The 23,408-nt window shown below is 36.8% G+C and overlaps 1 protein-coding gene across 5 annotated transcripts in view; it reads right to left on the reverse strand.

Annotated features, from left to right (window-relative positions):
* Positions 1-4,403: 4,403 nt before the first annotated feature.
* Positions 4,404-23,408, reverse strand: part of ADD3 (adducin 3) — a 124,029-nt gene continuing 105,024 nt past the window's right edge. For 4 of the 5 annotated variants that reach the window (XM_060034094.1, XM_060034091.1, XM_060034093.1 and 1 more), the window contains 13 exons: positions 21,080-21,218; positions 18,922-19,073; positions 17,848-17,928; positions 16,859-17,008; positions 16,231-16,374; positions 16,020-16,118; positions 14,725-14,907; positions 13,910-14,167; positions 12,492-12,611; positions 11,968-12,054; positions 9,012-9,135; positions 7,278-7,373; positions 4,404-6,673 (listed from right to left, as the gene is read on the reverse strand). In XM_060034094.1, coding sequence (XP_059890077.1) covers positions 6,381-6,673; positions 7,278-7,373; positions 9,012-9,135; positions 11,968-12,054; positions 12,492-12,611; positions 13,910-14,167; positions 14,725-14,907; positions 16,020-16,118; positions 16,231-16,374; positions 16,859-17,008; positions 17,848-17,928; positions 18,922-19,073; positions 21,080-21,218 — 1,926 coding nt within the window. In that variant the 3' untranslated portion in view covers positions 4,404-6,380. The remainder of the gene's footprint in view (positions 6,674-7,277; positions 7,374-9,011; positions 9,136-11,967; positions 12,055-12,491; positions 12,612-13,909; positions 14,168-14,724; positions 14,908-16,019; positions 16,119-16,230; positions 16,375-16,858; positions 17,009-17,847; positions 17,929-18,921; positions 19,074-21,079; positions 21,219-23,408) is intronic. The other variant, XM_060034096.1, reaches the window with a different exon arrangement.

The raw sequence follows: 23,408 nt of genomic DNA on the forward strand, positions 1-23,408 counted from the left end.
CAAGTTGTCTGTATCTCCATGTTGTCTCATAAAACCGAGGGGATCATCTACTCTGAAGTCAAAGTCTACCAAACCAGTCCCCACTGAAATCCAGCCCCTAGAGCATTACTCAACAGGAAAGGGCTGAGTTATAGAGTGCAGCAACGACTTCCTCCAGAGCTCCTGCTCAGTAAGAATCTTCAGAAGCTATTGCTTTTGGAAAAAACAATTAGTTTAGATCCTGCTTATGAAAGAAAGTGCCCTTATGTTAAGGAAGGACACATGCTAGTCTGGCAAATCATTGAAAGGCGTCTAGCAGCACTGCAGCTCCAGGTTCAGGCTGGGACTGTCACTACCACTTTTTTTTTTAAACCCAGGAAATATCATTTAAGTCAAGAGGACCAGTGGGAAATCCACAGAACAGTCTACCTCTTCTGACCAAACCACTTCCTCATTTCCATCCCCATCGGTTAGGATATTACTGCTTTGGGAAATCCAAGTTTTTTCTCGAAAAATCTCAAGTCTAAATATCAACCTGATAGGACATTCTTTGGTCTAAGAAGTCCAATAATTAACACAACAAATTGGTCCTTCCATAGGGCTCACATACTTACTGGCCTTTCGAGGGAGAGTCTAATATAAGTAGACAAATAATGAGGAAAAATCTTGTCTATAAGATTTTGTGCTACATATTGTTATTTCAAAAGCATATTAAAAATTTAGAATCATTTCTTAGAAATTTATTATTTATTTATTTTTTTGTGTGTGTGTGTGTGAAAGCAAGTTTATTTAGAGAGATACACATTCCACAGGCAGAATGCGGTCCGTCTCAGAAGGCAAGAGACTGAATGATTTCTTAGAAATTTGATATTCTTCGGTGAACATCCAAATTGGATTAATAAAATCAATGCTATTAATTTTAAGGTACAGAGTTTAGTGAGGAACTAGTATTTTGTCTAGTGACAGGAGTTACCTGGGACTGAAAATAAGGAATTTGTTTTTTTTTTTTTTTTTACTATTATAAACAAGGTCAATGCTGGCCTGAGAATGACAAAACCTAAAGTAGTTTGTGTAGGAGTAAAACAAAAGCTAGCTTAATCAATAACCTTCACCATTGCTTCAATATCAAGACTTAACCAACCAGAAATTATATAGGCCTTAAAAATAATTGTTGACTGGAGACATATCCATCTATCTGCTAGGTAAGACATATAACATTTTTTGCTATGGAAGGAATATCTAAAGGTATCAGTTTATCATTTAAGGTATAAATGGCATTTAAAATATTACAGGCTGTAGCACTAAAGAAAACATCATCTTGAGGGGAAACATAGAAGACTGTAACAGAGCATCTAACAGACTTGAAATTTTAGGAAAAACAATTATTGATAAATAATATACAGGCTCCATTCTACAATGTTTCTCTTAACTATTCCCATAATAAAGTTTTAAACATTAATTTGCAGGGAATTTTAGATAACTGTGTATCTGTTCCTAGTTTACGATCCAATAGGCTTCCAAGAGAGACTGTAGCATAGCAGACAAGTGTGAGATGCAGACCTGAAGACCTTTGCTTGAATCCTGGCTAAGCCATCTCTGAACTGTATGTCAGGCAAGCACAACTTCTCTGGAGGACTGATTCTTCCTAATTCAAACACGATAACTAGGCTGTAAGGCATGAATGAAGTAATTTGGTATGTATAAACTTTCCTCAACCTTATTCTGCATCTAGTAATGCATAATCAGAAAAAAGTTGCAAATCCAAGCTCATAGATATTTTGAAGAAATTTCCCTTAATTAACTAAAACTAAATATAGACCCAGGATTGCCCCCTAATGGTCATCTCTTAGAAATGAAATCTCTTTGAAAACTACTGAATTTGCAAATTGTTTTTTCTATCCAGATTTCTCCCAAAGTTTTGCTTATCCTTGTTCTGATCATCAGCATGTACACTAGATTTTTCTCCAAGAAAGGTCATCTCCAAGTATGTTCATTTAAATAAAATTGTAAGTAGGTACAGTATATTTCTTATCTTTAAAACTGCTTCTGGGGCTTCCCTGGTGGTGCAGTGGTTGAGAGTCCGCCTGCCGATGCAGGGGACACAGGTTCGTGCCCCGGTCCAGGAAGATCCCACATGCCGCGGAGCGGCTGGGCCTGTGAGCCATGGCCACTGGGCCTGCACGTCCGGGGCCTGTGCTCCGCAACGGGAGAGGCCACAACAGTGAGAGGCCCACGTACCGGAAAAAAAAAAAACAAAAAACTGCTTCTGTAACTAGATTAAGCAGCCTTTTCAGGTTTTTAAAATAACTTTCCTTAGAATGTCTCTCCTTGCCATTGGAAATTAAAAAAAAAAGCAAAAGAGCGTGTACCCAAGCCTGTTTTGCATCTTAAGCAAAAGTATAGATATCTTATCTTCTAGGCATTACGGTGAAAGTTCAAGAGCTGGTTCTTTATCCTAAAGGATGATGTTACCACAGGTTGTTCCCACTTTCCAGGTATTCATCAATTTCTTCATTCTTGGGGTAAGTTGTTAAAAAAAAGTCTTCCAAATGAAAAGTTAATGTTTTATCCCAAATCTATATCCCATCTTATATCAAAACATGAATTCAACATGGCTGGACTTATAGTCCACATTAAGTAAACTGCCTCTCCCCCCAGAAAACGTACACTGGAGGCACACAGGGTCTGGCACTAGCAATTTTGGAAATCTGAATCTCTGAGTGAAATACTAGCACCCCCTTTTAGTTTTCTGCAAGCCTTAGTCTCTATCTACAAAATGAGGATAATATCATCTACTTTCTTAAGATGTTGGGAAGGCCAAATGAGGTAATACATGAAAAGCATTTAGCATAATCTTTGATAAACAGAAGGCATCAAAAAATGACAGATATTATCAGTTATCTCCCCCCAAAATGTCAGTTATTGAAGCAGGCATTATATTACCACTCACAGGCACGAAAACTCTGAGGAGTTATATTCTACCGTGGTTTCTTTCTGAGACCACACCTCAACAATTTTCAATGTGTTCTCCAGAGGCACTGAGTCCCTGCTGGTGGTATTGGTATTGGTGAAATGGGACCTGCTGAGACAACTAGGTTGAGAACAGTCTCGAGAGAAGAATGATCAGCAACAAAGTCTTCTAAGTTCTGGGTATTTCACAACAAACATGGTGGTGCCTAGCAATTAAGAAAAGGGAAGTTAAGTTCAAGGACTAGAAACATACAGGATTGTTAGGTCTATTACACCCTCTAGTGGCCACAAAGAAGATTGTTCTTTTTAAAATCCTAGTTTGGTCAAGATTGCAACTTTGATGTATATACTTCATCCTGGGGTTTAAAAAATAACCCACTTGCCTTTATGTGTTTTCTGCCTGTGTCAAAAAAGAAAAAATGCTGATGTTAAGAAAAACCAATGCTGTCACAATTTGATCCATTTGGTTCTCTTTATTCCCTGCTGAATGAAAATACTAATCAATAGAGGAAAAGACACAGGCAACATTACCTTTCATGCTATATGGACTCTCAAGTGAGAACTGAAGATAACTGCCTTTGTTGCTTTATGAAAGGGAATTTTGAAATGAGCATCTTTCTAAAACAGCAGTTTTTCACCAAAGGATTATTTACAAGCCAAGGTAATACTTAAATATGTCCAAGACTATGAATCTATCCTCTGCCCAAACCCTTCATTTTTATAACGGGTAATTATAGTAAAAACTTCAATTAACCAGAACCCTCAATTAACATGATTTCCCCTCTTGTACTCTATTTTTAGGACAAAGTTGTAGAATAAAATCACAAGAAATCACTCACGTGAGGGATTTGGCTTGAAAATCTTCTAGGACAGATTATGCTATGTTTAAGTAGAAAAAAAATCTTGAATAAAATTACACTCACCCCATGATAACCAATACACAGGAAATACATACATAGCTGAACAAGAGCTAGAAGGGGGTGAAATATTTTGTTGAATGTTAATGTGGTGGAACTGTAACCTTTCTATTCTCTCTACTATCTTCTTTATTGTTACATTGTTACATAAATAAAAATCAAAGAGAAGTAATCTATAAACTCAACACATATTCTGCAACATTTTCTATTCTACATCCATAAATTCTGAGACTGAGAATCAGAATCCTAAGTCCTTCAAAGATCTCTAGATGTCAGAGAAATAGTTAAGGTTGCCATATCCTATCAAGAAACAAAAGCAGGTAACTTGGGGAATATTTCCTCCAAAATGAGCTGAAACAAGAAGGGTTTTATATAGTTGATTTTCAACTAATTTGAAAATAAATGTATTAGGACATTCCTTATTCAGAAGTGTCAGTCTTACTCAAAATCTCACTGCAGTACAAAACTCAACAGTCCACAAAGTAATTCAGGATAAGTAACCACCCTTGAACTGAAAGCTCTTGATACCAAGTCCATCTATTTAAAATACTGTTTATTTGTGATTTTACATTAATTAGCATTACATCTAAGAGCAATATCAGATAACATTTATACATTTTCCACATGACACAGAGGTTCACTGGCTCATTCTTTATGCCAAAGCAAGTAAATAGAGGCATTAGCAAAAGGTGCAAATAGTTCACTGTTGCATTTAAAAAATATTTATGCACATTGCATTCATTTTATATATATTTTTAAAAAGTTATGGAAAAGCATAGTTCACAGGTTACTGTTTCTACATATGTTGTAATACAACATAAATGATGTAGAACATAAAAGAATCCTCAAATACAGAATTAAGCAACTGAAAGTTTCCACTAAGATTAAAACACTGATTCCAGTAGTTAGTGAGATCTAGAATGAACTTTCCAGGCTCCGTTTCAACTTTGCATCATCATACACTCACAGCCAAACAGAACCAGCCCCAGAGCACACTATCATCAGTGTAAGTTTTTTACACGCCAACTCACCCTTCAGAAATACTTTGGATTATTTTTACCCACTGACTATTTTGGATCATTGATTTTACATTGATTTGTGACATGACTTGGGTGAAAGGGAAATAAAACTATATTAAGCCTAGGTTTAAAATTGTATTTACATTAGAAAGAAAGTTAACTGAAAAGATAAGAAAAATTGGTAAAAATTAAGAAGTGGTAGTTTTCTCACGGTAGGGGTGGGATTAGACCCACCGATTTCTTCCTGTGCTGCCTTCTGAAGATACGCAAGTTAAAAGGAGGATCTGACCCTTTTTAAAACTCAAATATCAACTAAGAAATAGAACGATTTTGGCAGAGAAGCAGAATTTTAGAAATTTGGGACAGGCGTCAAATAAATGACACTTCAAATCCTATCATGACTATGAATCATTATCGAACTAGAATTCTTCTTCTCATGACACCTCTCTTGTTCCCTTCATTTTTCACTTTCTCTCTCATTCTTTTCCTTTCCGTTTGGTTACCTTATGAGGGCTTCTTCATTCATTAGTGATACTAAGAGAAAAATACATTATAAGGTTCAAATATGAATCCTGTTATGCCTTTAAATGTTCTAATCCCCTTTTGATACCAAGTCCCTGGATTCTTTAATTATATTTAAGTATACTTAGTACCAAGCAGCCTCAAATGTGCTCTACTGTTAAATGATTGGCTAATATGCTCAGACACTTTTATACTGAATGGTATACAAACATCTCAACATACAAAAATCGTTTTTGCCAGAGTTAAACTAAATAACCCATGTTATGTGTATAAAATCCCCTTTGTTGAAAAATAAGGGGCTTTCTAAACTAATAAAAAAGGAATTTTTCAAAAATTATAGTTTACTAAAATGATGTGGTTTTTTTGCAAACAAAGTTACTTCAGGTGAGGAAATTTTATACTATGAATAAAATTCCAAATGAATCTTTTCTTAAATTTAAAAAAACAATTATGTGCCAGTGTATACTAATGCTATAGATTCTTATCTTAGAAGCTTTTAAAGCATTCTGTTAATGCCCATTTTAACAATGGGAACCCAAAAGGGACAGTCAATAATAATGATAAAAAACTATAATCTGCTTACCAAGTGAAGCAGGTTTTGAGAAACAAAAATTCTCTCGCTTGTTCACTGGTAATTTGTTTCCAACAGATATTATGTAGAAGGCCTGAAGTAATTCAGACAGATATCTGTTTGTGGTGATTATAATAATACTTCATGAGGGCAGAGCTAATCAAAACTAGCAAATTGTTTAAAAATTCAAAACCTTTTTTGGACATACAAAATGAGAGATGAATTTGAAAGTGTTTTTCATAATATGTTTTTCTTTTAGTAAAACCTCTTTCCAGTTCTTAAAGTCCAGTTTGCTACATACCCCCAATCTGATCTACCACTGCATATTAATGATCAACTTAAATGTGGTTTTTAAATGTGCAACGTCACATTGTAATAATAATAATTACAAAAAGACTTTATTTAGGCTTCAACTTTCTCCTTTTTTTTGTTCTTTTTCAGAAAAGAAGGAGTGCGGAATTTCTTCTTTTTCTTGGATGGTGATTTTGAAGGTGAGCCTTCAGGTGACAGGACTTCTTCAATTTTTTCTGGAGACTTAATGGTAATCTCGATGTTTTCTATGGTGGTGCTTGTAGTTAACCTGCTCACTCGCTCAGCAAGCTCGTCTTCAACACCATGCACGTCATCCTTGCCATTCACTATCAGGACAGGCATGTCCATGGAGATGAAGCTCTTGGAAAACAGCTCATGGTTTTCTACAAAAGGGGAGGATTTTTAAATTTTATATAGTCAACATCCTTGCTTTATTTTACAAAACTGAAATGTTTAAGCAATGTACTTTAATTCCAATAAAGATAGATCATTATTTTAATAGACTATGGGCCTATTAACATAAAGCTAATGCTCTTAAGTGGTATAAAGAGGACAAAGTTGTTAGACCAAAGAATGAAGGCTGGATAAGTCCAGTTTGATGACTTGATAGTTTCATTGTAAAGCAAGTCAGTATAAATGAGGAAGACAACATACATATATTTTTCTTTAATTTTGGGGTCACTGGGCAATCAAAATTGAAAAAGATTTCATGCTTCTGTTTGGAAGACATATGACAAACCAAATTTAATTTCACAAATTCTTAAGAACTATAGGTTGCCAATATCCAGATTAAGGTAAGTCAATAGAAATGCTGAACAAAAGTAGCACCCCATTTAATAAAAAATATAAAATTATTGGGAGCTTTAAGTAAAATCCATGGTAAACTTACTGTATCAGGTGTTCAATTTCTTTATATGAAGACAAATGACAGAGGGACAGACTCTAAAGATTAAGTCGGTGAAGGCTATGGGAAATTACATTGAATACCTTCTAATTTTTCAGGGATATTTTGCGGTGACTGAGTTTGAGACTGAATTTGTGAAACAGATGAAGCGTCATCTGAGAGTAATTCCTGCTCAGCATCTGTTGGATAAGAGTTTAGTTAAAAGCCATGCAAAACAAAGAAGCATAAGATTTCAGGGAGGTTAGTGCATACATCAAATACCTGCATACCCAGGGATGATAAACTCTTCAGCAATGAGCTGAGCATGCTAACAGTTATCCCACATATCGATAACTATGCAGTAAGAGGAGGTTAATGTGTTAACATTTCTGGCTGCTACTGGTAATTTTATACACATGCTTTAAGGAAGCATGGCTACTGGAAGCCCAGGCAAATAATATGTATGCATTTAACTTTTGCTAGAGTGTTAGAAAATCAAAATACATTGAGCAGCCAAATGAAAAGAAATATGAAAGCTTCACCAATGATGCTACATTAATGAGGCAGAATGCCTCACTGAATTTTTGATCAATATCCAATTAGTGATTCCTGTCAGCAATATTAGTGAGCTAATTCAGATCATAATGCATGTGGAAGAAACTATAAAGTTATATATAAAAGGTGATGGTTCTATTGTGCAATATTTGTTACCTGGCATCTTTAGGCTTTCAAAAAATAAGAGATTAAAGAGGGACATTTTACAAAATACAAAATCAGAGAAAGTTTCCAACCTTATGTTAGAATAAACAAGTTGAATAGTATCACCTAACATTTAGTGTAATTACATTAATGAGTCAGGTTGACTTCCTTTTGTGACAAAGACACTAACACACTTATAAAAACTGTTCCCTGGATGATCCAGATGTCATTAGTTCTTTCTACATGATATCTAACTGGGACAAAGATTCTTTAACTATTCGTTCTGTTTTGCATAAAAATTTCAACTGTATGTTGAAGACGCTCTAAAGCAGAGGCTCTTACCCTCTTTTGGGGGTTACAGACTTCTTGCCCTCCACCTTGCACCCTTGCCTTCCTCAAATCTGTATTGCACAAAATTAAGCATATATTTTTCAGATGGCTCATGGACTGTCTAAAGCTTATCCAAAGACCCAAGACTGAGAACCCTTGCTATAAAGAATCTCTTATTCTTGAGAAAAAGGGAGCTAATATTCAATTGGCATTTTCATGAACAATTCTTAGATACAACCCTTGCTTAGGGTTCTGAAGTCAGATAAAAGCGACCTCACTAGAGTGCCCATGTACTTAAGGAAAGTCACATAAAAATTCTAGCAGTTTGTTTTATATTTTGATTCTGACATTAAATATTGACGTCTTGAGACATCCAGTAACAATAGAGATTCTATAAAGCATTAAAGCCACATACTTGTTAATCTATAATTATGTCAAAGTAGAAAGTTTTTTTTAAAAAAGCCACATATTCTGAATGTTTAAATCTATTAATGTATCTACATTTACTCTAGCTAGTGATTCTTTACTCATCCGGGGATTTCACTTTACTATAGAAGACTTTTTGCTAGCAATCCGATTGCTTTCTGAGGAAGACAGTCTTCTCTACATGTTAACATAGATGGTGTGTGGTAGCTATGTGCATTTCAGTCCTACTTATTACTCAAGTAAGGACCGGAAGAGAGGATATGGAACAACTGATTGTAAAAGGAACATTAAAAAAAAAAAAACCTGACTGCCCTCGATCATCCAACTCAAGAGGCTCTGTTAGCAGTGTGGTTATCCTGGGCTTAATCTCAAAACGAACTGACCTTCCAGTCCTTGCTGTTTACGTTCAATGGCCTTCTTATACTCTTCAAGTTCTCCTTCTGTGAGATGACTGAAGGGGTTGGGAGGAGCTGGTGGGGCCTGATCATCATCTTCAAACTGCATGGTCTTGCAAAGAAAAGCACTGACTTGTTACCAAGAGCTTTACTTATATCTATATATTTATTTATATATATTTACATATATACACAATTTCACACACACACACTTAAATGTATATATGATGTTTGTGACACCCCACATCACAACAATCATAAGAAATGATAAAGTAACATGCTTTGTTTAAAATATTCATATCAGATTAATGCTTTTAGACTACTGATCCAATAGGCTAAAATTGCCAGTGATGTTTCCTCAATAAGCCTGCATAGGTCAATTTTAATAACTCTGAAAAAAAAACTAAGCCAAGTTCTAGAAAGCTTCATATAACTAAGAAATATCTTAAAAAACAAGAATTTCAAAAAGCCTTTGAAAAAAGTCTTAGAAAAATGAAACTGTACCAAAAGAACTTTAAATTTGCTACGAAAATAAACTTGTACCTATTTGCTCTAGAAAAGAAATTAATGAGACTTACAGCTAAACCTGGCAGATTGAACCCATGCATTTAAAAAAATTCCTCCCCAAACCCCACTAAAATGATAGTAAAAGAACAACAACAAAAGAGTATAAACTTTTAAGGACAAAAGAATGGAAGATGAGACAACAGAGGATGAGAAGTCATAACACATTGTTGGAAGATGGAAAGCAGGTGGAAGAATGGGTGGAAGAGCTGAGAAAGTTGAAGCCTTAGCCTTGCAAAGGAGAAACCTGCTCATTTGCCCTGTGGAGGCCTGGTAAGGCTCAGGTATCACAGAAGGTGCTGTGAAGAAAAGCTGAAAAGCGGGGACAAGTTAGAAGTGTAAATAAGGAACAGACAGATTCTCAGGTCCCCTTTCCTGTTCCACACAGCTGAGCATTTACTTCTCTCTCATCTCTGCAGAAGATCAGAGGCGTATTCTTCAGAACAACTGATTAGGGGACACAAAACATAGCTGAGGGTTCCCAGGATGATGGTGGGAGACTGGCAAAAGACTAGAGAATTCTCTGGATAAATTAAATGACCCCAGATAAAACAACTACAGATACTAACATCTGGGCATTCCTGAAAGAATCAACCTGGTCCACATCCAGTCACCCTACAGTGGAGCTCGCCAGTTCCCAAGCTCTGCACACATCTGAAGCTTCTGACTGGCTTTCAGTGTCTCATTCTTAAATACAGACAGACTACCACGGATTTCCAGACACTTGAGGAAAGTTTCCAACATGGAGGAAACCAGAATTAAAAAGAAAAAGGGAACTCAGAAGAAACAGACAATAAAGGCAGCCAAAGAAAATTTAAAATTGATTCCCTTACAGCAATAAGAGAAAATACTGTATCCAGAAAGACCAGGATGTTATTTAAAAAGAAAAAAAAAAAAAGGAACATTCAGGGAATAAGAAGTCTTAAAAAGTAAAAAAAAAAAAATCAGAATAGAAAATTAAATAGAAGGCTTAGAAAATAAAGTCAAGCAAATCTCTCAGAAAGTAGGATTAAAAGACAAAGAGATATAAAATAGGAAAGAAAAAAATCAGAGGCTTAGTCAAAGAGATCCAACTAACAGTATGTATATCCTGACAGAAAAAGAAATTGAAGGGAAAAGGACTACTTACCGGAGAAATACTTTAAAAAATTCCCAGGACATGACTTTGCAGATTGAAAAGGGTTACTACATGCTAAAAGTGGAGACTAAATAGAAATTACTACAAAGCACACCATCATAAAATTTCAGAATAGCAGGAATGTAGAAAAGGTCTTAAAAAAAAAAGCCTACACAAAGGTACACGAATCACAGTACTCTCCTACTTCCTAACAATGATATGGAGTTAGGGGATAATATGGTGATGCTTTTCATTTTATCTGTAAGCTATAATTCTGTATCTATTACATGCACATTTGAAGGCAGAATACAGGTTTTCAGACTGTTACCTCCTATGTATCCTTTCCCAGAAAGCTAATAGAGGATGCACTCAATGATAAAGGAGTAAGAAAGGAGTCTCCTTTCTTAAGTAGGAGACATACGCTGCAGGAAACAGGACTACATGGTAAGAAGCACAGGAATCCTCAGGATGGGCCTGTACATCTGGCCTGAAGAGCACCTAGTCCAGATCTGGACCAGAAGGACAATGACAAAGGGCTAGAACTGAGAGATTACCTGTTACCTCTGACCCTATGGAAAATAATATTAAGAAAAGTTCGGGAAGAACTAAGCCCAATGTATCCTAAGTACTAAGCCAATGAAAAAAGGAGGTAACTTTTTCTCCAAGGGGAGAAAAGTTGTATAAGAAAGGAAATGTCATCATGGGATGCTACCTGGCTCAGCAGTAAGCGTTTAAAAATATAAACACTGAAAGCTGACTAGACAAAACATTGTGGTAAACCTTACTGGGAGAATGAAAAAGGGAAGAGCCTTGTGTAAACAGGCTAGATCCTCACAGTCCATAAAAAAAGTCACTACTGTCTTTCATTAATTCTAAGATGCACTTTTCTCCCACATTTTCTGATCCTGAAATTGGCATTCATCTTATAATTAGGTTTTTTTCTCTTTTAGTGATACATAAAATAATGGTACTTCTCATAGTTGATGAAATAGTTGATGAAATAGATTTGATGAAATACAGTTGACATCTAAAACTGATAAACCAAGAAAAAGCAGAATAAAGATGCTCTTTAGAAACAAAGGTATATGCTAGAATAAAGTCCATGCCCCTAGAAATTGGGAATTGAAGGTGACATTTTAAGTCTTGTGGATTCTTTGACTTTTTAACTTGTGTTTATATTAACTTTAGTAAAGACAGATATTCATATTTAAAAAGCAAATAAATTAATGTGAAAACAAAGATCATATTGCTTTATGGACTTACAGAAGGAGGCTTATCCACAACAATTCCAGCAAGCAACTGAGATTGTGGTCCTGCTGTTTTCAAGTCATATCGATTTTGTTCTCGAATCTGAATTGAAACACAGTAACAAGTTCTTGGGGGCAACTCTGCAGGTGACCTTTGGCTTACTATTTGACCACCCCAGGGTAAGAGCCTCTTTAATTCCCACCTCCACAAAGCCCTCTTTTACCATCATAACAACTCACATTAATCTCCACTCTTCTTGATGTGTGATTTCCTATTGTCTTACATTATCAGAGGACTACATTTTTCACTAATACAGCAGAAATATGTCTAATACTTCTTCCCCGTATAGCCTGCTCACCAGAAACTAGAACAGAGCTGGAGGTACTCAATACAAGCTAAAATTATACAGAATTCAATTTCAAATTCTTCTGTATTTAAACCTCTAAGCTTAGCATTAATCAGATTCAGTCACCAGTGATTTAAACATAAAACAGCATAAAAAGGCCTCCTCTAGTCATAGAAGATCGACCATGTCTTACCTTATTTCTCTTTTCTAGTACCTCATTCGGGTTTGTGTTTAAAGGAACAAACTGATTTGGATCTTCAATTTTGATAGGTGTTCCACTACTAACTTTTGAAGAGTCCTCTGCTTTCATCCACTAAAGAATCAAAAATTTTCTAGAATGAAGCTTTATGTTAAGGAAATATGGTAGGTTCTTAACAACTGTTTATTGACTCCAGTGGGTGGGTGCATACACTGCTAATATTTTAAAGAATTTCACTGAGTAGTTTTTAGTGGTCAATTAGTGTATCTCCCATACTAGTTAGAATCAGCATTCACTTAAAAAACAAACAAATGTCATTACTATTCACATGAATATTAAATTATGGCTATTTAAATTTTTTCCTTTTGGCATTTTAAATATGTTGGTGAAAATATTTCAAGCATATAGAGCTTGATCTCACATTAACTCACATTCAGAGTTGCCACCTGCATTCAAGTTTTAAGTGATGATGGCTAAGAAGTCATCAAAAAGGACTCAAGAAATCTCTTAAGATTTAGTTTTCCAGATTTCATTTTTATTTTTGGCTGACAGAATGGGCCAGGCCCCTGACCAGCATTTTACAAAGGGGATAAGCTTGTAGTAATCTACAGTATAGTGGCACCACAAGGGTGGAAGAGCCTTAAATAATTCTTCTCATTTACCCGTTACATCCCTTAAAGAAAGCTAATATTCATCAAGATTAATGATGACTGGCCATTAGTTTCTGTCAATAAGATTAATTCTGGGAAACTTATGTTCTTTTACTAGGAGATAAGAAATCAATATAGACGAGGGGAAAAAAAAACTTTGATGCCTAGGTATTTCCACATTGAATACTACTGATTTATACGATAGGATGAACCAATTTTGAGTATCTACAGAATATTTAGGGATAAACACTCCAAAATTAAACCAAATCTGAGACAAAATGCTGAAAAATTTAAGATAACCTGTTTCTTTATCTACAAGATCTTGCCTATGTGCAGTAATTCACAAAATCTGGCACCGTTAGGTGTTGATAACTTTTATAGTTCTGATTCACAAGTACAATATAAACTACAAAGCAGTATCATGTAATGGGTAACACTGGGCTCCAGAGTCAGACGGCTTGCATTCAAACCCTGATTCTACCATTCACAGATGATTAATTAATCCCTCTGTGCCTCCGTTTTCTCATCTATAAAATGGAGGAGGAAAACAGCATCCTTTCCATATTAGGAGAAGTAAATGAGATAATTCATGTACGGCACTTAGAACAAAGTGCCTTGCACAAAGGGTACCTGGTAAGTTATAGTGATGTTATTGTTAATGTCATATTCTACTTCCCCAATATTTCAACATAGACCATTCAATTCATCAGCAAACTAGGCAAAATATTTAGTAAAGGCAAACCACGTAAAGTAGGGGCATACTGTGATTTTGGTCCTGGGACTGGTCTCCCCATTCCGAGACTCCTCAGGCACATTCACTTTCATGTAGGTATTTGGTGAGTTCAGCCATCTTGTTTTTTCACGCTGCTGCCTCTGTGCCATGTATTTGAGAGGAGAGAGTGGCACTGTATCATCTTCAAAGGAAAAGGCAGTCACAGTTGCTGGGATCTCCACATCACTCTTGTGCCTAGGCTTTTCTCGAATGAGAGGATGCCTGTAAGCATAGCCTGTTCTATATCCCTAGGGGAGGGAAAAACCACATTTGAAGCTATCAAACTTGTACCAAACACAGCATTTAGAGTCTAATTCTTTAAACAAATGATTCAATAAGACCCTTTTACCGAAAAACAAAGGGAAGATCCTTCCAAACTCCATATAACCTCCACATAACACTAGAGTTGAAAATTAAGCAAATTTCAAGATCTGGTTAAAACTGATTTCAGCTGACAAAGCAATTTCCACTCACACAACTGTTCCTGACAAAGGTAATTTCAAAACTGCTCACCAGAAACATGTTCCTAGATATAAACTGGTTTTCTGGAGGCCAAATCTCAGTGCTCATTTAAGTATTTGTTCTTGGGTCTGAAGGCAATCTGCCTTCTGACTCTTAGTGCAAGAGGCTAATAACTAAGATAAGATGACAGTTGCATGTTTCACTGATTCCTAAAATACACTGAATTCCTTCCTAGGGTCACACTCTGGAGTAAGGAGCATGTTCCAAAACCAAAGGGAGATGGAAACATCTGCTCTTGAATCTGGAAACATGAAATCAAGGCTATGTTCAATTTTTCACCTACCAAATTGTCCAGAGTCCTCATCAGCCCTTCAAACTCAATCTCGCCAACCTTCCATTTTTGATGGGCACCCATATTCACTCCTCCTCCTCCAGATGCTGCCACAGCGTGAGTGGAAGCTTTATACTTCTGAAGATCCAGTACAAGCAGATTGTCTACTCCACCTGCCCCTGCTAATGCCCGCACCTGTAATCAATGGCAAAATATAGAGGCACAGGACTGTAAAGACTAGAATGAGTAATTTCACTTTTAAAGAGGCATAAGGTTGATTCAGCAAATATCTGTAACACTTTCCTCCGGGCTGCCAACAAAGAAATACACTTGTGAAAGCAGGCAGCTGAAGTATCTTTTCCATCTATCTATACCTTCCAGGACTCTGACCCTCCCTGATGGAAAACACATTTAGAGCCATACCTTTTAATATATTTCAAGAAACTGAATTCTCTTGCCAAATTTTAAAGTTCTTTCCTTGCAGTTTTCCCATGGCAATCCAGTTAATACTTTTGTTGACAGTTATAATTTTAAAGGAATATAAACACTATACTGTGAATTTAAGAATATTTAGGCAGAAGTCAGCTCATTATCTCAATATAATTAAGCTTTTCATAGCCTCATTTGAGAAGAAGAGCGACCATTAAAGCAAAAAAAAGGTGGTTGTTAAGACAAGTTGGTAGAAAAAGTTTTTTCCCCCTTTTTTGCAGCCTTTCCAATAAATTCAGATTATTACCATTTGCTTCAAGAGAATCTGCTTGACTTTACTTAAAGGGGGAAATTAGGGCCATTAAATGCATTCAGCTTCTCTGGGGAAAAAGTGGTTAATAAGTAATCCATTATAATAATGAGGCTGAGGCTGTGGCATCACTGGAAACTGCATGAGTTCATAAAACTTCTGGCACTGCTCTTACACTTTTTATAAAAGTATCCACAACACAGCTGGTCTATTTTGATAACTGGTAGTCACCTTTCTCAATTAGCACCACATCACTAGAGGGTGAAAATGGAGAAATGTGCAATTATACCATCTTAAAAAGTAGGATTATGAGGAAAATGATGCTTATGAAGCACTTAGATTTGGTGTGTGTGTCTGTATATGAATTTTAATTTTCTTTCCTCCTGTTTTCAATTCAAGAGATACCTCAGTTGACCCTTTTTTACTCAAATGAAGCAGAACTTCTCTTAAAAGACAAAACAAAACAAGAAGCCACCAACTGATAGAACTCTGGAAATAAGTAAACACAATACCCAACATAACAAAGCAAAAAAAAAAAAAAAAGAGGGGGGTAGACAATTTTTCTTACCTGAATCTCACAGGCTATCTGCACATTAAAAATGTAATGAAAAGCCTCCTCAATTGTTTCTCCAAGTGCTACCACACCATGATTTCTGAGTACCAGCACCTAAAATAGAATCCCAAAGCAATCACTTTAAATAACTGGCATAGCTCACACTGCTTTCATCAACAGTAACAGCAACAAAAATAGCTCCTTAGATAGAAACTCTACTACATACCTTACAACTTGGCCCCAGAACTTTCTGCAGTTGAATTCTCTCCTCCTGTTCATCAAGTGACCCTTGGTAGTCATAATAGGCGACATCTCCCAGGATCAGGGACTCTTGAGAAATTGGAAGGATCCCGCACTTCATGGAGGATACCTATTTGGTTGGGTTCATGCCAAGATAACACACTTAGTTACTAACTACACCTTCATAGGAACTGGATTCTTCAGTCAGCTCAGGGAGCGCTGGCCTATTCACTGTGTTCACCATTCCAGCCCACCTCCCACTTTAGTTCTTCACTTCTTCAAGAGAAAAAAAAAAGGCCTTTTGGGGATACTATTCAATTTACATGCTGTGCCAGATATTAGGAAAGAAGGCTTGCTCTAAAGACCTCAATGACCCCATTATTAAACTGATGAGTTCAAAAATGCAAATGCTATCTCTCCAGTTGTTTCCTAGAACAGGAGCATTGACTCCAAAGGGACTTTTGCTTTCTGGATATGCAGAGGATTAATACTTTGAAAATAACTTCAAATGGTGGGGTCTGAAAGAATGAAGATTATAAAGTATCATGTAAGGAAAGCCATGAAAAAATACACTCCCCAGGGTCATTGTTGATTTTGGCCCTTCAGTGACTTACAGCTGCCGTTGCAAGGGTATGGATGTGTATCACACACTTAACATCAGGACGTGTTGAATAGATTGCGGCATGGGGACTGAAGCCTGTGTGGTCAATTTTCAAATTAGTACTTCCCTGATCAACCACTTCTCCTATTATATTGACTTTCACCTGGAAAAATCAGAAAGACACAGTTAACTGGCACATATGCATCAAAGTTTCCTGCGTTTCATGAGCTAAACCAGGGGGTGGCAAACTTTTTGTCAAAAGCCAAATAGCAAATATTTTAGATTTTGTGGGCCTCTGTTGCAACTACTCAACTCTGCCACTGTAGTATAAAAGCAGCCACAAACTACTGTAAAAGAATGGGTGTGGCTTTGTTCCCATAAAATTTTATTTACAAAAACAGGTAGTCTGCAACAAAACTCAGCATTTAGCAAGAAGCACAGTTTCCAAGAAACTGAATAACTTAAGCTCTTCACTGAAGGTCTGGATAAGTCTGGCATTTACTGAACTGGCTGGAAAATGTTCATTTGCTAATTAACACTATAGCACCAGAACCAACGTAGTTCCTACTCTTCTAGAGGCCAGTGACAGTGGCTCGGGGTACAATCATGGAAAAATAAAATGCTAGAATGTCAGACCCTATACTCACACCAACTGAACTTTGTTTAAATCTAGCTATAAAATATACAGACTTTGTGTGTGGGTTGTTTTTAAAAAAACAAATTACAGAGAGTACAGGGTGAAAAAAATCAAGATTCTCTTCAAAACATAAATAGGGTAACTGATTAGACCAATTCATTTATTAGGCTCTTCAACTACCCTGTTTTTCTTGAACGCTAAAGCTTTTCTTAAAAATCAACATTAGCTTTCCAAATTCTTCCCTGTTCACTAGTAAATGTTCTTCCATCCATACCTTTTCTTGTTCTGTCCTGTATTAAAAGCTAAAATCTGTCAGAAAAGTACAAGGAAGCACAGAAAAAGTAACATAGGAATGAAAATTGTACCAAATTGGAGGCTGTGGCTTCAGAAAAAGACAGGCCTCTGGGAATTATTATTATGTGGTCTTGCTCCTTACTTATTCTTACCTGGGAGAAAGAAAAAAAAACCAAAACAATACAGATTTACTATGAGGTGTTCATATTTTGCAGTGTAAACATGACTAGGAATATATTTACAATGAATAACTGTAAGATATCTGGGGGGGAAAACAAAGCAGAAATTAAAGCTGTGCAGCATGAAACTTTCCTTGAAAAGTTTTCTTCCCTCAAGCCCTCAAGTACTTGCTAAAAAATTCTGACATTAGTTTCTCATTTACTGGACTTACCTAAAAGTGTTATTTTGGGGGTTCTAAGGTTATTTAGGGTCAGCTACATGCAGGAGAAACGAATGCCAGTATTGTTCAACCCAACACAATATGGAAATTAAGGGGAAATGGGCAAAGGAAAGAGAATAGATTCTCTTCCTAGGAACGAATTAAGGTGGAAATGGAAGGGGAAACCAAGGAATAGCTGGAGGAAGGGATGAAAAGTTGTAGGAAGACTGCACCTCACATCTGTGCCATTTTCATCACACAATATTTTCATACTTTTTGCTTCCAAATATTGTCTTGTGTCCAATGGGGCAACATGAAAACAAGATGATGATGAATGGGAAAAAAATACTAAAAAAATAAAGACGAGAGAGGAAACTTCCCTGGCCCCCTCTATTTTCCCTGCCCCAAGTGCTTTTTAAAGCATTTTTTAATATCACTGACTCTCAGATATAATTATTTTTAAAGCATTTTTTAATATCACTGACTCTCAGATATAATTAACGAGAGAGAAAATTCTGCCAGGAGGATTTCTTCCTGGATGGGTTCTGTGACTGGTCTGAATTAGGGAAACGACACAGATAACAAATGGAGAAGAACGTTGGGGTAACTGCAGCCTCTCCCTTAAACATAAGGTTTATATCAGGATGAGGTTGTGGTCCAGCGTGCTAGGTTCAGAGAATACCAGACTTCTGAGTAAAGGTGAGGAAAGTATAGTTGCCTTTAAGTTGGGATTTTAAAAAAAGGAACTGAAAGACGAAGGACTCACTGAGATATATGTATTTGCCAGGTGGGCCCATCCAAACAAATCTGCAAGTCTGTATAGGCTGGCAAGTTTACAACGAGTAAGCTTTTCTCCCTTCATGTACGAGGACGTATCTGTCCCAGGAAGGTCATTGATGGGTGTGACCATGCCGAGACCTAAACGAGGAAAAATTGTGGAGAAAGAACCAGGTCAAATGATTCCTTACCTGAAAATTAGTTGCCAGGAAGCAGCCTGAGTCCGAGAGTGTCCCAGCCTGTAAATGATGATCTGAAACCTATCAGCCCACACAATGTTGCATTAGCTTATCTTGCTTCAGAGAAGTACACTGAGAGTAAAAATACGTATCACCTATCACCTTGCTGTTTCACCTAGTACTTGTTCGAGAGTGATGTTAGGGAGTCAGGCTCACACCACTGCGGAAAAATGGTCACAGGATCCCAATGGTAAAAGCGTGATTAACACCGAGGTTATTGCTAATTTTATGATGAAAAGATCTCAACAGAAAGCTATTGTACCTTTCTAATACCTCTTTTGACTTTTATTCAAACAAAGAATATTTAAGAATGCAGTCAAACAGCAGTCTGGTTTCTGCCCTCACCAAGCAACAAAAACGAGTCTTAAATCTCTAATGACCCAATTGCTGAATTCAACTTTCGCTCAGTCTTCATTCTCCTGGACACCATTTCCCACCTCTTTCCTAGACTTCTTTTCCAGGCCTGTGTGGTACTATCGTGGACCTCTTATCCCTTAGCCCTTATGGACTCTTGTTAGGATGCATGGCACACGACAGATAGTCAATGTTATAGAAAAAGTGAAGAAAACTAGCTCAACATTTTAACTTTCCTGTTGATTCTGCTAGAATGTTTCTCCCAGGCTGGAAGAGTGAGTGATTTTGGAACTCATCGTTCTTCTCACCATCCATCTGCCACCCCCGCCATCACCACATTCAAACTTGTTGCTAAGTCTTCTCTCCTCTTCCTTGGCTATGCCTTTCTCACTGATCTCTTCCTTCTTTTACCCGCAACCACTACTTTAGTTCAAGCACTTATAATTCACTTTGGGACTCTTTCAAAGATTCTTTAACCAGTATGTATGTCCCAACATACTGATCCACTTAGGAGTTCTACCCTTATCTTGCACGTTCCCACCATCATGTCTCTTTTCATACCATTCCTCTATCTGGGAAGTATTTGAATTTGTTGAACTCTTGTTTGTAAATCTTTAACCAAAAAGAAAAAAAAGGAAGTAACAAAGGAAGAAAGAGAAGGAAAAGAAAAGTCCCTGATGGTCTGGGACTCTGTGTACCTGCCCTGGTACAGCAGTGAGTTCTCTGCACGTCTCTCTGAGATGTAAAGTGCTTGGACTCAACGCCTTATGATTCTTGGTATCCTTAGTGTTCAGTCCACCAAACTGGTGCTCTCACTAAAGAACTGTTGAATGAATAAAATGTCCTAAACCCTTTTACACCAAGCTCTAACTGCTCCATCCTTTAAAGTCTGGTTAGTTGAGGCCTCTCTTCTTCCACAAAGTTCTCTCTGTCCACTTCAGCCAATAATCAATTCCAACTCTGAGTTCATAGCTAGATGACTTAGAAAAGGTCACTAGACAATTTCTTACCAGCTGCTTTGTAATTTTTTCCTCTACAATTACCTTGCAGTTTTTTTTTTTGGTTTTCTTTTCTTTTTGTGGTACGCAGGCCTCTCACTGTTGTGGCCTCTCCTGTTGCGGAGCACAGGCTCTGGACGCACAGGCTCAGCGGCCATGGCTCACGGGCCCAGCCGCTCCGTGGCAGGTGGGATCCTCCCAGACCAGGGCACGAACCCACGACTCCTGCATCGGCAGGTGGACTCAACCACTGCGCCACCAGGGAAGCCCTACCTTGCAGTTTTAATCTTTTGTGCATTCACTGTATGTCTCCTCAATTCAAATATGCATTTATCTGGGGCAGGGACCACATTTATAACTATTTTGTAATCCTCACAAAGTGTAATAAATGTCTGGTTGGTATGAAAAAGTAAGAGATCCTAACACTATGTTACTCTAACTATTAGATGTTATGAACTTAAGGACTGAACCAGATCAGAATATGCTGCTAGAAATGTGCAGTGTACAAATTAGAGATGAAATTACTGTCTTTTAAACTTTGCGAAACTTGACGTACTGAGGGGAGGTGAAGTAAAGCCCGAGAAAGAATTGGCCATGATGTAATCTGCAATCTGTTGTAATGCTAGTAATCCAGTTGGATTGTGGCCTTTCTTCATCTGTTCTTGAATAAGGCATTCCAGGTCTTCCCGAAAGGCCTGTAATACACAAAAATAATCACTGAGCACATGCATCTCGCTTGGAGCAGAACAACCCAAACATAACTTGCTCTGATGTAATCAGTCTTCTTCCCCCATCCCTCTCTTGAATAGCTTTCATGTACATTATTTTAAAACAAATATAAAACACAAAATAATAAAATTAAAACACTGGAAGAAGAAGCAAGAAGCTTGCTTTCAGGGGAGGGAAAATCATTAGGCATTCTTAATCTCAAAGCAAATGAGCTATACTACAACATCTATAATAGACAGGTATAGGTAAAAGCAACTTTGTTAATAATATGCAACTAGAGCACCAAGTACAGACTGATGTAAAAAGAGACCCATTCCTTGCCTAGCAGCTCATTATCTAGGTTAGGATAGAGTTCTTATCTGAATGAGGCATGACTCTGACTATAGCAACTCCCAGCAAAAGTTTTCACTAAGACATAGTAAATCATGGCTTCCATTTTACGATTTCCATGGCAATTCCGTAGCTCTATAAACTCTGTAAGCAAACTTATAAAAGCTGAGAGTTGATTACTTCCCTTATGCAACACTGTGCTAAAGAAAGAACTTTTCCCCCCAGCTTCGGGTACTGTATGTTCCTGTTCTGGAGTGCTGCTTTTCTTTCTTTTCTTTTCTTTTTTTTTTTTTGCGGGGTGGTGGGGGGGTAATGTGTGGCAGAAGCAGTATTTATATAAATAAAAATACTGAACATTAAGAGAAAATTTTCTATTCCAGTAACCCTTGAGTTGCTAATATGATTCATCATTTGAAACATCTCCCAATCCTTCACATTAGTTGAAATAGCTGGTTTTGTATTTCTATCACACTCAACCAACACTTATTTTATTAAATTCATCATTTATTCTCTTGCTCATGTTTATATTCATTCATCTTAAACATGAAGGCTCTTGCAATATAAACCATCTAGACCTCGCTCTGCTGTTTGAGATTGGTTACATGTATAGCAGAATGCACTGCTGGAAATTAAATTCAGTTTGTTCCCGCCTCACCTAAGAGGGAGAAGGCAGAAAACTGCTTTGGAACCATTACCTCCAAGAGGGGTAGATATAAACACCATGGAGATAATTGGGAAATCCTCCTTAGAAGAGTGACTCTCCTTCAAGTCGCTGAGAATAGCCCTCCTCAGAAGGCTGGGAATAAGAGCTCCTGGAGCAGTTGCTTAGATGTAGCTTTGCTTAGAGGATGGCTGAACACCTCTGAGGTTTTCAGAAGGAAGAACTTTTTAAAAAAGTTTAAATAATGGCAGAGAAGCCCATGGTGAAAGTGGAAATGTGGTTGTGAGGCTATGAGGTGGTAGTACATATTAGAACCAGTACTGACTCATGCTTGTGTTGCTTTTAGAAAACTTTCTGCTCATACAGCAAATGGATGTTTGAATGATTAATTTTAAAAATACTAGCTGTGACTTTATTTGAATTCTGAGTTCATAGAGAAGTTTATACCAGTTAAACATGGTTTTTCTTTTACAAATTCAAGACTTATTAAATGTAAATCCTTAGCATAATTATAAAAAAATTCTAAACATCTAATTCCATTGACTTTTATCTAGTTCATTTAAATACATGATTTAAACCGGAGAAACTATCGTATAAAATATTCTCTACAAAGACACATTACATTTATCAGAAAACTCCATTAGTACATTTCTAAGACCGTGTGAACATAAAATGGTTGTGAGCTGCATATAAGATGGATGGACGCATTCATACTGATGAGTAACATGAGTGTTTTACCATATTTAAGGCTGAAAGGAAAAGAATCTTCCAGATATACTCATTTATCTTTATATAAACTACAGAAAACTTCTAGATACCTGACAATGGGCCAAAATTCTCTTCTGAAACTTTATCTTCCCTTCAAAACCAAACTCTAAACCTTCCACAGTTCAAAGCAGCTATAACCAATATTCTTTGATTTAGTGTAAAAAAAAAATTTACACCTACTGTATGTATCACTATATCTCTGAGAAGTAGGCATAATTTATTTTATTGAATGCACCTTATGTTATTCCAGGAAGAATTTAAGGCAGATTCCATAGATTAACATGACACGAAAATAAATTAAATATAGGTAAGAAAAATCAAGCTAACGAGAAAATAGGCATATGAAGGTAAGATAGAGCCAGGAATGAGGTTAAGATACAAAGAGCATACTATAAAA

Source organism: Delphinus delphis, chromosome 16 (genome assembly GCF_949987515.2).
Source record: "Delphinus delphis chromosome 16, mDelDel1.2, whole genome shotgun sequence".
Classification (NCBI taxonomy): domain Eukaryota; kingdom Metazoa; phylum Chordata; class Mammalia; order Artiodactyla; family Delphinidae; genus Delphinus; species Delphinus delphis.